Source organism: Scardinius erythrophthalmus (assembly GCF_964197995.2).
Source record: "Scardinius erythrophthalmus genome assembly, chromosome: 12".
Lineage (NCBI taxonomy): Eukaryota > Metazoa > Chordata > Actinopteri > Cypriniformes > Leuciscidae > Scardinius > Scardinius erythrophthalmus.
The window spans coordinates 5,021,264-5,036,394 of record NC_138232.1 but is presented as its reverse complement, the minus strand read 5'-3'; the positions used below and the strand labels follow the sequence as shown (position 1 = coordinate 5,036,394).

Here is a 15,131-nt window from a genome sequence, read left to right as displayed (position 1 = left end):
ATAATAAAGGGAAGGAAAACGCTTAATGTATAATTAAATGCATTGCGTTCATATTCTTTATAACTGAAGCGTTTTCTTTATTATAAGGGTGTATTATTCCATTAAAAAAGGACTGTTTATAAGGTGACAATCCATTATACATCTTGAAGATTTTTGTATTTTATTGTATCTTCTTATAAAGACGAAGATTGACATTTCGTTAATTAAACAAAATAAGAACACAATGTTGTAAAAAATAAACAACTCAGGCTATGTTCTGTTAGATGTGTTTTGAATACTTTTTGTTTAATTGTATCTCTAGGTAATGAAGATATAGCCTATTAACAAAAATAAATCTTATTAGGCCTATATAATATATCATATTAAAAAAAACTTAGCCTATATAAAATATATTTTCAAAAAGAGCCTCATTGATTAATTTTGCATGATTGGGGGCTACTACTATTTGCTTAAGCTTTTTGAATGTGTGATAAAGGCGCGATAGGCTTTCAATTGTATGTGGATAAAGGCATATTTTGTACATGACTACACATGTCCTTATAAGGGCAAAAAAGATGTCGTTTTAACGACATAAGATCTCGTTATTACGAGAAAAAGATGTCGTTTTAACGACATAAGATCTCGTTATTACGAGAAAAGATGTCGTTAAAACGACATAAGATGTCGTTATTACGAGAAAAGATGTCGTTAAAACGACATAAGATATCGTTATTACGACATAATTGGGGAAAAAAATAATATGTATGTGGCAGCAATGCGTCACCGTACTACGACTACAGAGAGCAGCAATGGCAACGAGATACATCCATAGGCTGCAAAAGGATAGATCACACGCAAATTGTAAAGGTTGAGCTGAGCTGGGTCTTTTATGCGTTAAACTTAACAATAAACACGTTGAAAATGCTTTATAAACGCGATATTTTAAAGTAGACTTTTATAAAGCAAATAAAAAAGTGAAAAACTACTCACCCTCTGCTTCAAAATAGACTGTTATCCGCCAAAATGCAGATCGTCACGTGACAAATTCTTGCTTAAATGAGATTGGGGAGACGTTAGTAAGTTTGATTGGATTTCTTAATTTATTTAGAAATTAACAATTCAACATTTATTAAAATATTTAAATTATATTTACTGCCTTTACTTTAGAGTTGAAAATATCATTTATTTGTTTTTTAAAAAAAAGTAGCTTTAATTCCCGTTAAAATTCAAAGATGGCGCTGCTGTGAATAAGGTCTATGGTTTACATGTGTACTTCAGAATGTTTTGGGCCTGACACACACACAAAGGCAGCATATTGTGATTTTGTTTCGGTTTTGAAGTAGAAAGCAGTACATAACATTGGATTCACATGCTATTTGTCCACTGATAATTTGCTTGGACCATAGACTGTAAAAAAAGATAGGTCTGGACCTACAGGAAATATATCTTCACCAAACGGCTAAGTTTACAGTAATGACTGAATTGGAACAACTGGTTTGCGCACACAAACATATTCACCCTAAAAATGCATATTACTCACAGACTGCACATCTCCACAGAATCATGTATCAGACTGACCTAGAAAACAGGAAAGCCATCATCATCCTCTGCCGCCTCTACAAAGAAAAGAGCTCAAAGGAATGTAGCCGCCACCTGTCCTTGACATAAGCAAAGCACATTATGATCATAGAGCTCCATTGGTTTTATATATTATATATAGATATGTAATATACTGTTGAAAATGTTTCAGCAGTATCAGAAGGAATAGGGGTATAGCCTTGCAGTCCAAGTGTTATTCACAGCAGATGCTATATGTCTCACAAACACCTGCTAAGGCCACCCTCTCTTGTTCCTGTAGTAACCTCATTTGTTGGTGCCTGCTCACCTACTGGGTTGGTTTTGAGCACATCCAAGGACACAGATGCATGCAGGCTGTCTCTATTTTCCAGTGACTACCAGAGAGAGAAAAGCAAATAATGCAGCCAGCTGTTTACCACCGAGGGCCCAGTACCTGCTGGTATAAATGTGAATTAATTTTACCAGGACATGCTGAGTCAGAAAGCAATTTACAGATGACGTCCCACCTCTATATATCTCTGGGAGGGCTGCGGGGCAGGCGTGTCTTATGGGACAAGCATTGACGATTTAGATCAAAGATGGATATGTATAAATAAATTCACCATATTGCCTTTAGGGGCTGCTGAATATTTCATTTTGTATTGATTATTCTTTGCATTGCAAAATCAAAATTGTGGTTTTGATAACAAATTGTATGGGATACTGTACTATCCTCACTATGTGTTTAATGTAGATTTATAAATTACAAGGCTCCATCATTTACTGCTGACATGCGATGAGTAAAACTACAAAATAATAAAATGCTAATGCAAAAAAATTGACTATTGATTTCAGTTGCAAAAAACTGCTTAAATTCCTGTTTCGATTTTATTCGGAATAACATGAATTCTTCACAATAAGACCAATAACATGCATTAATAAAGAAAATAGGGTTCATTTTCCTTAATTGCATCTCCTCTGGTGTTTCAGTCTATAAAGTATTTGATTGATTTCAATTAAGGAATGGGCCAGTAATGATATCTGTATAATGACTTTAAGTAATGATTTCAGGTTCAGTCTGGTCTTGCATAGTTACTGCCTCTCTCTGTTTAACATTACCGTCTCAGGATGTGAACAAGTGACACACTTGACACACTTAGCCTGTCCTTCATCCTCCAGGTTTTAATGATTAGCCGAGGATATCAGATATGAAAGACACGACATCGTCCGCAGAGCCCCAATTTCTATATTAACTGGCAGCAGGCTGCTCCATTTTCAGCAATCTAGGTTGATGTGTACTGGAGGAAACCGATGGCACTCTTAAAACGAGTGCCAAGAACTTGTGGTTGGCAACTGCAGTGAGGAACAGAACAGAGAGTTTCTGCACAAGTCATCACATAATAAGTCTATGCACTTGCATTTGTCAGATATAAGAATTAGATTAGTTAAAAAATATAATACACAACGTGACATCAAATCTAATGATTTCATTTGTGCTAAGGAGGTTCTTCAGACTAACGCCTGTTTTTTAATACACCTTGTCACTTATCGATTATTGTTTATTATTGTTTTTAAGTCAGATCTTTCATAGCATTTCATGCTCACCTTTTCCCCCAGTAAAATGCTGAAGTGCAACTAATGCAACAACACTCTGATCTTCAAATAAAAAAAAAATACAAGCATGTGAAAGCATTATGCACATATTCATTACAAAATGTGTTTTAAGTTGTCAATAAAACAAGGATTATTGGAGTACATTTTACAAGAAAATACCATTTCATTCTTTCTATATCCAAATTTCCCATTTAATTTGAGGTTTCTTGCCATTTCTTTGTATTTATTTGTGAAATGTACTAGTAATTTTGAGGGGGGAAATGTCAAATTAAAAACTAATTTGCTGTTTTTGATTATTTTGTGAAGTAACTATTATAGCTCTTTCCTGTAGGTTTCCTGTAGAGCGCTGGCGCTTGCAACGCCAAGGTCATGGGTTTGATTCCCAGGGAAAACAAGAACTGATAAGAATGTAAATGTGTACCTTGAAATGCAATGTAAGTCGCTTTGGATAAAAGCGTCTGCCAAATGCATAAATGTAAATGTAACTATTGCACTGCAGGTGCAAAGGATTATGAGAAATACAAAGTTCTGTCATTAAACACAAGATGGCGCAGGCTGATAGGTCCTTAACTCAAAATGCCTTCAATAGTGCACAGCTGATTGGTTCTTGTAACACCAGCAGCCAATGAGCTCGCTGCTCAACATTCAAATACTGGTCAGCATTAGTTGCAGCATGCTTTCAGAAACCCTCCACCTTCCCCAGCTCCACCTGTATCTACTATATGAGTAATTCAAGTATGTTGCATTGTACAGCGGCAGCATTGCTCACAGCATGTGTCTGAATGTCTGCTCTGCAGCAGCAGCAGCAGCAATAACAGCAGCAGTGTAGCAGATCTATTTTTCCAAGACCAAACATATCAACATTGTCATGTCCATTACTATGCCAATCCGAGAGTTGTCTTGACAGAAATTGTCATAAAAAAAAGATTACAAAAAATCAGTAACATATGCCAAGAAAAGCCATATGCTTCGACCGAAATGTAAGCCATTAATCAGCAATGCGCTAACACCGATTCCAAATGTAGAAAGTAACACCCTGGCAACCAATCAGAACACTCAAGCAACTGCATAGCAACGTGTTGACAACCACAGTGATTGAGTTTTGCATTAACAGGCACAATTCACTTTTCTTCAGAAAGATGATATATGCCATTCTGCTGTGCTTCACTCCTTCCTTTGAATTGTTTGGCTGTCAGTAATTTGTGTTAATTTCTAACAAGGGAGTGATTAGGAGCTAAAAATGGCATGCTAGCATAAAAGCTATATCATGTGCTAGTATAGCTCTGTTCTCTCTCCATGGCATAGTAAAGAATCTCCACCTCTCTCCATTGTGTAGCTGAACAATTCATGTCTGCTATTGTCCAAAACTATTATGTTCGCTCCAACATGAGAGGCAAACAGTGCGTCTTCTGAGGCTTGAATACAACCAAGAGGAAAAAAGACTAAAAAGTCTGCTTAGACCACTAGCATCATCCACAATAGGCCTATACTTCATAACTGGATTTGTACTTCTTCTAAGGAAATGTGAGTGTTATTTGACTATGCAAAAGCCACTGCCACAATGCGATGGTGTTGTGAATGGGTTCCAGGATGTTGTTAAATGGATGTTAAGGTATTCAGAGTGGATTTAGTGCATTATTATGTGGTTGCCAGAGAAACTAGCTTGCAGCCATCTTTAGAATTTTGTCTTTGAACTTCGTTTTTGCGGTAGTTCTGCATATTTCAATGGCATCGCTGTTGAAGAGTAATTAGCTGGTGAAGTGGATTTACTTATTGTAGAGTTACTGAAAGTTATCATGAGCATTGTAATGTTTGAAGCGGATGTCATATCAGATGTCAGTAGACCGGGAAGATTTTAAAACGAGCGGTTCATTCATAAATCCGTAAGATCTTACCTTCATACTGTGGAAATACAAACCGGAAGACAGAACACAACGAGCGCCATGCAGAAAAGGGGCGGGGCTACATGTGTGTGTATATATATATATATATATATACACACACAGTACCAGTCAAAAGTTTGGAAACATTACTATTTTTAATGTTTTTGAAAGAAGTCTTTTATGCTCATCAAGCCTGCAGTTAAAAAAACAAACAAAAAAAAACAAAAAAAACAAAAACAGTAATATTATGTAATATTATTACAATTTAAAATAATGGTTCTCTTTTTTAATATACTTTAAAATGTAATTTATTTTTGTGATGCAAAGCTGAATTTTCATCAGCAAGCACTCCAGTCTTTGGTGTCTTATGATCCTTCAGAAATCATTCTAATATGATGATTTATGATCAATGTTGGAAACAGTTGTGCTGCTTAATATTTTTTTTATAACCTGAGATACTTTTTTCAGGATTATTTGATGAATAAAAAGTTAAAAAGAACTGTATTTATTTAGAATAGAAATCTTTTGTAACAATATACATTACCGTTCAAAAGTTTGGGAACAATAACTATTTTTTTTTTAAGAAATTAGTACTTTAATTCAACAAGGATGCGTTAAATTGATAAAAGGTGATGGTAGCGATTTATATTGTTAGAAATGTTTTGATTTTGAATAAATGCTGTTTTTATGAATAAATGCTGTTAACGTTTTACTCATCAATGAATCCTGAAAAAAGCATTCCAAAAAAAATATATTAAACAGCACAACTGTTTCCATCATTGATAATAACTGAGTATCAAATCATCATATTAGAATGATTTCTGAAGGATCATAAGACACCAAAGACTGGAGTACTTGCTGATGAAAATTCAGCTTTGCAACACAAAAATAAATTACATTTTAAAATATATTAAAAAAAGAGAACCATTATTTTAAATTGTAATAATATTTCATAATATTACTGTTTTTTTTTTTTTTTTTAACTGCAGGCTTGATGAGCATAAGAGACTTCCTTCAAAAACTTTAAAAATAGTAATGTTTCCAAACTTTTGACTGTTACTATATATATATATATATATATATATATATATATATATATATATATATATTAGATTTGAACTTAGGACTACATTTAGGCTTGAACTCAAACTTGAATGAAAATTAAGATAAAAATATAAAAATAAAAGCTCATTCAAATATGAATAAATATAATAATATATATGTAATACTAATATAACACAGGTTTGTGTTCCTAACCCTGAATAGCTTTTGTGCAGAGCTTTCATTAACAACAGCAACAACAACACATAGAGGCGTACTTTGTCTTTGATTTATGAATAGGTAACCAAGTCAGCATCAACACATCCTTCCATTGCTTAACAAATAAATCTGCTTGAACATGCCTTAAGCAGGTCTGTATAGATTTCCCTGGAGACTCGAAGCTATTGATATTATTCTCAAGTCCCTTCAGGGAACACTGACTCGTCACTGTACAGCAGCCAGCCTCTTTTGTGCTAGATTCTTTTTTTTTTAGGTTTATTTCAAGACATTTCCATGCATTAGGCTTTAAAAAGAACTGTTTTCCCCTCATTTATATAATTTATACATCCACTAATTTTAGACATTTGCCTTCAGAATGTGTTGTTGATGAGTATTTAAAAGATAAGCTTAAATTATTAATAAGCGTCCATGTTCAGTTATTCCATGCTGTCTTTTTCACTCATCTGGGTTGCTGTCCCAAAATAACCCATCCTCATTTTGGGTCTGAGTCATATATGATATAGCATCGCTGAAAAGCTTTCAGTTGGTCGCATGAAACATTCTTTCACATTGCAGTATCTGTTTCATTGAACAATAAGTTGTTGTTTTTTCCAAATAAATCAAATTTGGTTACACTAGTTTGTTGTAGGCCTACGAGCGGATGACAGAGAATGTTGTAATTTCTCATATGCATGCATACAATTACAAAGAGGACATTGTTTGCAAAAAAATATGCATTAAGGAAGGTTTACTTGCGTGCTTGTGTGAAAGGTTAAAGGTCATCTTGATCATTGCAATTCTAAATTAATGAAGTGAATGATTAATTGATTGCCTGATAGAAACTTTTTTTCTGCAGATAATCACAAAATCATTAATATTATTGATTATATGATCCGTTATAATTGATAAGTCATGTGCTTGAAAACAATCAGAGACTCCAACAATTTATTTCAGTAACATTCTTAGAACATTCGTTCAGAGTGCCGTCTTTAATAATTCTCTCAAAATGTTTGCATAAACACATTATTTATACATCATCATGGAATGTTTTAGTTGGACATTCATTTAATGTTTTTTAAATGTTACTACTTGTTGCAGAACATTCACATATTCAAAAGTAACAGTTGCACTTTATTTTACAGTACGTGCACTTACAGTAAGAAAGTACTGGTTAATAAACTATGGGTTAAGGTTTTTAGGGGAACAGGACTGTAAAATAAAGTGCTGCTAAACGTTCCCATAATGTTTGCAAAATTATATAATGAAATGTTCCCTTAACGTTCACATAACAATTTTTTTTAAAACATATAAAAAATTGACGTTTTGAATGTTGAGAGAACATGTAGAAATAATGTTTTCATAACTTAATTGGAACATTTGCTTAATGTTCTGAGAATAGATTTTTTTCTAAGATACATAAATTATATAAAAAAAATCTGTCAAATACAAGATTGCAGCTTAAATTCAAAAGGTCTTTGCATGCTTATTTTGATTACATTAGAGACATATCAAATCTCTTGCTGAGGTGAAACACAATACAGAAATATCTTCAACATAATTATGCATGATGCGATAGCATGTATGAATGCAAGTATTAACAAATGAAAAGGTTATGTGTCTTCTGTCTCGACATCATACATCTATTAAAAAAATGACCAAGATACTAACAAATGGCATTTGCCATTAAGCAGTAATTGCATTGAAATTCCTCCTGGAGCAACTTCATATTTTTCAAGGGGCAAATTGCTGTTAGAGTAGATTGTGATCTTAGCAATGCTCTCATTTCGAATTCACGGCCACTTTGGGGTTAAACTGGCAAACTTTATTCTGTCTGAGAATGTATTTGTAGAATGTAACATTTTGTTTAACAAAAGCAACTATACCAGCCTGCCCTGCTGTAGAGAGATCTACACTACACCCTACTGGTGACTTCTGTGCATGACAAGATCTGGCAGGTTTGATTTGGGTTTCAATGTTATAAAACCCTGGGTTTAAAGTGATAGTTCATCAAAAAAATAAGATATTTTGAGAAATGTTGGTAACCACACAGTTGATGGTCCCCATTGACTACCATAGTATGGAGAAAAAAATACTCTTCAAAATATGTTCTTTTGTGTTCAGCAGAAGAAAGAAACAACTTGAGGGTGAATAAATGATGACAGAATTTCCATTTTTTGGGTGAACTATCCCTTTAACTGGGTTGTCTTATATTTTTGGCCTATTTAAAATAAGATGAAAATGTATTTGTTATCATTGTACTTCAACAAAGATGCATAAGACTAAATCTTGATGGCCAAATAATTCTAGAGAATTTGTTGATGTATATTGTTGATCCTGAAGTGTTTGTATGTAAAAATGTATGACGTAAAATAAGGAATCAATAGGCCTACTTAAGATTCTGCACTATTTCCAAGTCACAATTCTGAGACATTGATCACTTGAAGTACAAGAAGCTCTTTTGAATATTATGAAATCAATTCTTTTGGCCTATTTTAGCCTATCTATTTATTTTGTGACATTGATTTTAACTTATTTTTATTTTAATTATTAATTTAACACTTACTGTTATCTTATTTTTATTAAATGGATTTTTATATTGTTTTATATGACGTGAATCACTTTGCGCTGCATTTTATGTGTGGAAAGTGCAGTAGCGACTAAACAAATCAAAAGTAGGCCCTACTAATAAATATTCAATAGGCCTACTCATAAATACCATTAACGAAAGCAGAAATAAGAGATTGTCTCTCAAAGGCCTTGTACTTGTTTTAGAATACATGTGCACTGTCTGGAGGAGGAATCATGCGCATTATTAGACTGTCTGAGTGGAGTAAACATCTTGTTCTGTTATTATTAATCTCACAAGTGAACCCAAACGTTCTGACGATTCCATTTCGAATTCAGCAAGCTGTCGAGCGCCTCCTGGCAACGGTTGCTATGGTGACTAACTACGTCACGCACGACTTCGGTTACCATGGTCCTTGTGACGTGAGGGACCGTGTAAAACAGTGTAGGAAACCCCGGATAGCGGTTACCATGGGTACTGGCGGGGGGAGGGGTGGAGTTTAGAGGAAGCGGAAGTGTCAGCGCAGGCGGAAGTGGTACTGCCCTGAATACCCCGAGCAGCGAAACGGAGGACAGCTTGATACTCCCATCGTTAACAGACACAAATCAGGACTCGAAATATATTTAACTGTGAGTTACATTGCCCATTATGGCCGCTCGTGTGATATTATGAATATTAGAGATGCATTTTGCTGTATTGTTGCTCATGTAAGCCCCCCTCATCATTGTCAATGGCGGAAGGTGTCTATTGTGGTTTGGGGCTGGGTACAAGGACTTAGGCCGAGGCGGGCGATGAATAACGATTATTGCCGATTTATTACCGATTGCGTCCGATTTATACTAGAAGCGCGCGGTTCCCGTACTTTCATTATATAATAGCTTAATCAAAGTAGCATAGCGCGGAACAGCCCTCATCAGCACGGGAGGAATGACCAGCGGCTCCCGCGTCTATTCAGCGTCTGGCCGTCGTGAAAGCTAACCGGCTAACCAGCCAATGGTAATATACACTAGAGGAGTAACGTTAAAGCGCTTGCCGGTGAGTTACGGTTACCAACGGTCAAATTTAATTTGCCGCGAATAATCGGAGCGTTCGATTAAATTCCACAAGGGAATGTGAGAGAGAGAGAGGGCGTTGCATTGGTGGCTAAAGCTGTTAGCTCGAGCGGAGAGCCTTGAATATGCTGCAGTGCAGTATTAGCAAGGTTAGGCGCTTAATACGGCTCAAATTCGTAGTTTTACTATTTTCTTAAACGCATTCAACTTGATTTATTGATACAATGGTGGATTGGGATCATATAAAATCGCGAAACAATCGCCTCAAAGGATGGCGGACTCGTCGTCAGGACGCGTCGTGAGGGCCTATGTAAATAAATTTAGTTCGACACTAGCTGATGTCATCTACTACCTGAGCAAACTACGCATTTTAACTAGTACTCCGGCCCCCCTCGGTCGTGTTAACCAACCGAAGAGCAAGCTCGCGCAGGTGGGTTGGTCTCCAGGAGCCGGACGGGCGGTGTGTACTCGCCTGACACCGTTACCTGCGGTTCGGGTTCAGGACTCAGGCGGAGACATCAACGCCCAGGGCGTTGGCACTTACACACGTATTGATAGCTGACAGAGTCGGAATTCCCACTGTGACCTGCTAAAATCACGATTCCTATTCGTATTCTATGACCTTGCACAAAGGTAGACGGTAAATGTCATATTAAGCAGGAGTCAGAGACACCTGGGGTTAGAATAGGCGATCTGAGTTATACTTTGACCAGTTGTAATATGCAGAGGTGGATAAAGACCACTGGATGTTTTAGAAATACTGGTTTTTGACCTACTTTTTTCAAATTGGATTATTTTGGCAGTATGAGCTAAATATGACCTGAATAATTGTCATTTGGTGAAAAAAACAAATGGAAAAACACTTGAAAAGCAAAGACAAGGTAAAACTTGTTATGGAGGTCAACATGTATGTGTCATGTCAGTCTACTAATACCATTATTTATGGTTTAGCCTGGTTTATGATGCATACAATTATTTTTTAAAAGATGATCATGCATTATATGGCACAATAAAACCCCCGAACTGCATGTATTTAAAGTGTTTCTGTATTTCTTAGAAATTGTTTCCCTTCTTTTTTTTTAAAGATATATAATGATGAGCGTTCTTATGGTGGGATGTTTTTATTTTTGACTCACAAAAAAATTGATCAGTTTTATGTTGGTATGCTCTTTTAATTCAATTCAATGCTGCATTATTTTAAGGTCTGATGTAATATTGCCATCTTAAACTAGTGAAAACTGCATTTTGTCAGAGTCAGCTAATCAATCTTAAGGAAGCTCTGTATAACTATCCTTGTTCAGATGATGATGTTGTATTGTCATACTTTCAATAAGTGTTATAACCTCAAATGGGATTTTACTGATAATGTTTGCGATGATTCAGTAATGAATGCATTTAGATAAATTGACAGTCAGTGAATGAATGACGTACCAATGAACCATGCCACATCATAACTGTGAACTCTTACATAATCATTTATGGGTAGCCTTAAATATGACTTAAATATTTGTAAGACCCAAATGTAATAATAGTATCTGGTGCAGGTCAAAATAGGTACCAACTTGAAGGTTGACCTCTTTACAACAAAAGGAGGCCAACCAACCAACCTCTCTAAGTAATACCAATCTTGACTTATTTTTATTATATGCTTACAAGGGCCGGATAATGCGCTAGACTAATCAAACCGTTAACTCACCAGCAACGTGCATTTTATCATCTAATTGTACATTTCCCCCCCACTACTTTTGTAGTTGCATCATGGACAAGAGCGACCTAGTGCAGAAGGCTAAACTCGCTGAGCAGGCGGAGCGCTATGATGACATGGCTGCGTCCATGAAGGCTGTCACGGAGGGCGGCGTTGAGCTTTCCAACGAAGAGCGCAACCTGCTCTCCGTGGCCTACAAGAACGTGGTGGGCGCCCGCCGCTCGTCCTGGCGCGTGATCTCCAGCATCGAGCAGAAAACGGAGGGCAATGAGAAGAAACAGCAGATGGCGCGTGAATACCGTGAGAAGATCGAGGCTGAGCTTCAGGACATCTGCAACGACGTGCTGGTGAGAGACAGACATGTGAATCTGAGAGTTACAAGGAAGAAAACATAAACATTTGACAATTCTAGAAGTGCCGCATAGATTTAATTAGTTAGAATTACAGCTGAATAAAAAACGTTTCACTATTATATATGTTCTGAACTTAGTGAGCTGCAGCATTTTAAGGCATTATAGCAATGAAGTGCTTTTAAAGCATGGCAGTTTGTGTGCAATGTATATTTACCTTTTTAGCATACTGTCTCGTCTCTCTTACTGCCTTTTGTGTCAGAATTGTTGTCAAGTCATTGTTTCATGTGCAAAGCTTTAAATGAATGATGCAGTATTTCAAATGTTTCAAATCAACCACTTAATATGTTTGTTTTCAGTAAAAATGCTGCATGTCACTACGTTTATGATCAGAGCAAAAGGAATCAATTGTGTTTGTAATATGAAACATCAATTTGGATGGATCCAAAAATGTACACTTGACTTTACCTTTAAGAATGTTGATTTTCCTCTTTCTTTTTATTAATGTATTTTTAATGTTCTTGATGTCGACCTTTCCTCTGTTCTCTCAGGGTCTCCTGGAGAAGTACCTCATTCCCAACGCTAGCCAGGCAGAGAGCAAAGTCTTCTACCTGAAAATGAAAGGAGACTACTACAGATACCTGTCCGAGGTGGCAGCCGGAGAATCAAAGAAAAGTGAGCTAATTTTAGTTATAAAGCCTAAAATGATGTTGCGTAAAATTGTGATACACCTGTCATTAAGGGCGAAGATAGTTTAACGTATAAAGATGGGAACTGATAATGCTGCAGCATAAAGTCATGTCCTAAGAATGAATAATTAGATGCTAGCTAAAGAAAAGGCATTAAAACACTCAGGATGTGATGCTAGCGGTCATGAATTTGATTTGATGTTTTCTATCAAATTACAGCCACAGTGGACAACTCTCAGAAGGCTTACCAGGATGCATTTGAGATCAGCAAGAAGGAAATGCAGCCAACACACCCCATCAGGCTGGGACTAGCGCTGAACTTCTCCGTGTTTTACTATGAAATCCTCAACACCCCAGAGCAGGCCTGCAGTTTGGCAAAGACGGTTAGACAATTATCTTGTTTGACTTTGTTTTGAGTACATGCAATGTGATATTTCCTCTTTCATCTCATCTTATTTATGCAACATTCTGTGAGTATCTTCAAAAAGCGTTTCGGACTGAGTTTCTACTGAATACTCGAGTGTGCATTTCCAGTGTACAGGAAGACAACAGACCCTGACCCTCATGTTTTCCTTCACCTTAGGCTTTTGATGAGGCGATTGCTGAGCTGGACACCTTGAACGAGGACTCTTACAAAGACAGCACCCTGATCATGCAGTTACTAAGGGACAACCTCACTGTAAGTTTGGCCAGTTGTATAGGTATAGACGGCCCAAAATGAACACTCGCTTCAAATTAACAATGCAAAATTAATATGGACTCTGTAGACTAAATCTTTAAACTTTAAGAATGATGGTCTGAGCTGTGCTAATGTAACATTTAAACATCTTTTGTGACTCGCACAACTTCTAACAACAATTTTGTGTAGGATTTTTTATCTAATATAAAGGTTTTTAATCTGGAATACGATGTGGTGTGAAACATGCTAGCATTAAGCAACCAAAATATATTAGAAAAAAAATTAGCTTGTAATGCATGGAAAATAGGGGTCCAAAAGTCCACTAATATGAATAATAAATAAGAAATATTTAATATTATGCCATTGGTAAAAAATATTAATTTTGAAACCTTTTTCTTTCTCTTTCTGCAGCTGTGGACATCAGAAAACCAGGGTGATGAGGGGGATGCTGGCGAGGGCGAGAACTAAAGGCGTTGCACTTCACTGTTAAATCCACCTACACTCTTTATCTTACACATATACAGCCCATAATTCCCTGCTCCATCCAATCCACCTCACCTTTATCCACCTTTCTGTATGACGAGCAGCATGAATTGTACCTGACCTACAAGTTTGTACCCCTGACGCCTCGAGTGGCTGGGTAACGTTTGGTTTTTTCCAAGGCTGACTTGTCTCAAACATGTCTGTTCGTGTATTTACCCCCACCCCAGATGAGGGAAAATGGTTGAATAGTGGAAACGGTTTCCATCTTTTTTTTCCCTTCCTAAAATCCCTCCTAACATTTTTAAAAGGTATATGTTCTCTGGTCTAGCAGGTTATAATGCATTATAGTGTCCTCCACCCATTTTCCCTTCTCTGTCTTTTCTCTCCCAATAGTGTACTGGCGAATGCTGGTTTTATTCAAAAGGTTATTAAACTGTCCATTAATTTAACAAACACTGTGATGTTTAGTTTTTCCTCCTGGATAACTTGTGTTTAATGGAAATCGGAACGGTTTCAGTACGAGTAGCAGTACAATTCTGTTGCGATCTCATACAGAAGGGATAAAAACAGGCTGTATTGTGACACTGACTAACATGCATTACTATTATTGCTGTCATGTGCATAATTTTATTTTGCGTACATGGCTAAAGACGACAAAAGGAACCGGAGGTTTGCCATTCCATGTCTGTTCAGTTTTAAGTTAAAGACATTCCATCAGTATGTGACGTTTAACGATTACAGACCTTTTATGAACAAACTGGAGAGTTTCCTATAATGTGCTGTCAAGATGGCAGTCAACATAAAGGTGCTGTTTGACATCAGTAAACAATTTTCCTGGTTTGTTCTGTATGTTTTTTTTTTTTTTTTTTCTCCCTTTTGCATAATATTGACCACCCCGCCATTTAATAAAGATGTACAATTGTAAACATTATAGAGGTAATTATAAATTTGTCTTAAAAACTAAATGTTGTCAACTTGCATGCAAAAAAAACTTTTTTTATTCAACCCTCTTTACGAACGACGAAGCTCGATTTGATGTTTCCCTCTTCAAATGATATCAGTGTAATTCAGGAGTTTTGGGGCCTTAGACTGACTTAGAGCTTTACGACTCCTCTTTCCTTTTAAGAGACGAGTTTCTGTAAGACCTTAGCAGTTCAAACTGAGAAATTCTGGATTTAACTTGAATTTTGTGCAGGAAAGTGCCGCAGACCAGTGGAGGCTTCGAAGTCTTGGCCCAAAGTCAGTGAAACACAAGACGAGGTCAGATTTGGCAAATAGTTGAAGGACCCTGATCATTACTAGGGAGGTAGCCAC

At 36.4% G+C, this 15,131-nt stretch overlaps 1 protein-coding gene across 1 annotated transcript; it reads left to right on the top strand.

The window, feature by feature from the left end:
* The first annotated feature begins 9,322 nt into the window (after positions 1-9,322).
* Positions 9,323-14,646, top strand: ywhaba (tyrosine 3-monooxygenase/tryptophan 5-monooxygenase activation protein, beta polypeptide a). Its single transcript, XM_081381338.1, has 6 exons — positions 9,323-9,488; positions 11,663-11,963; positions 12,518-12,641; positions 12,875-13,038; positions 13,239-13,334; positions 13,746-14,646. Exons 2-6 carry the CDS (start codon positions 11,670-11,672, stop codon positions 13,800-13,802), a joined length of 735 nt encoding a protein of 244 aa, XP_081237464.1. The 5' UTR covers positions 9,323-9,488; positions 11,663-11,669; the 3' UTR covers positions 13,803-14,646.
* Positions 14,647-15,131: the final 485 nt, after the last annotated feature.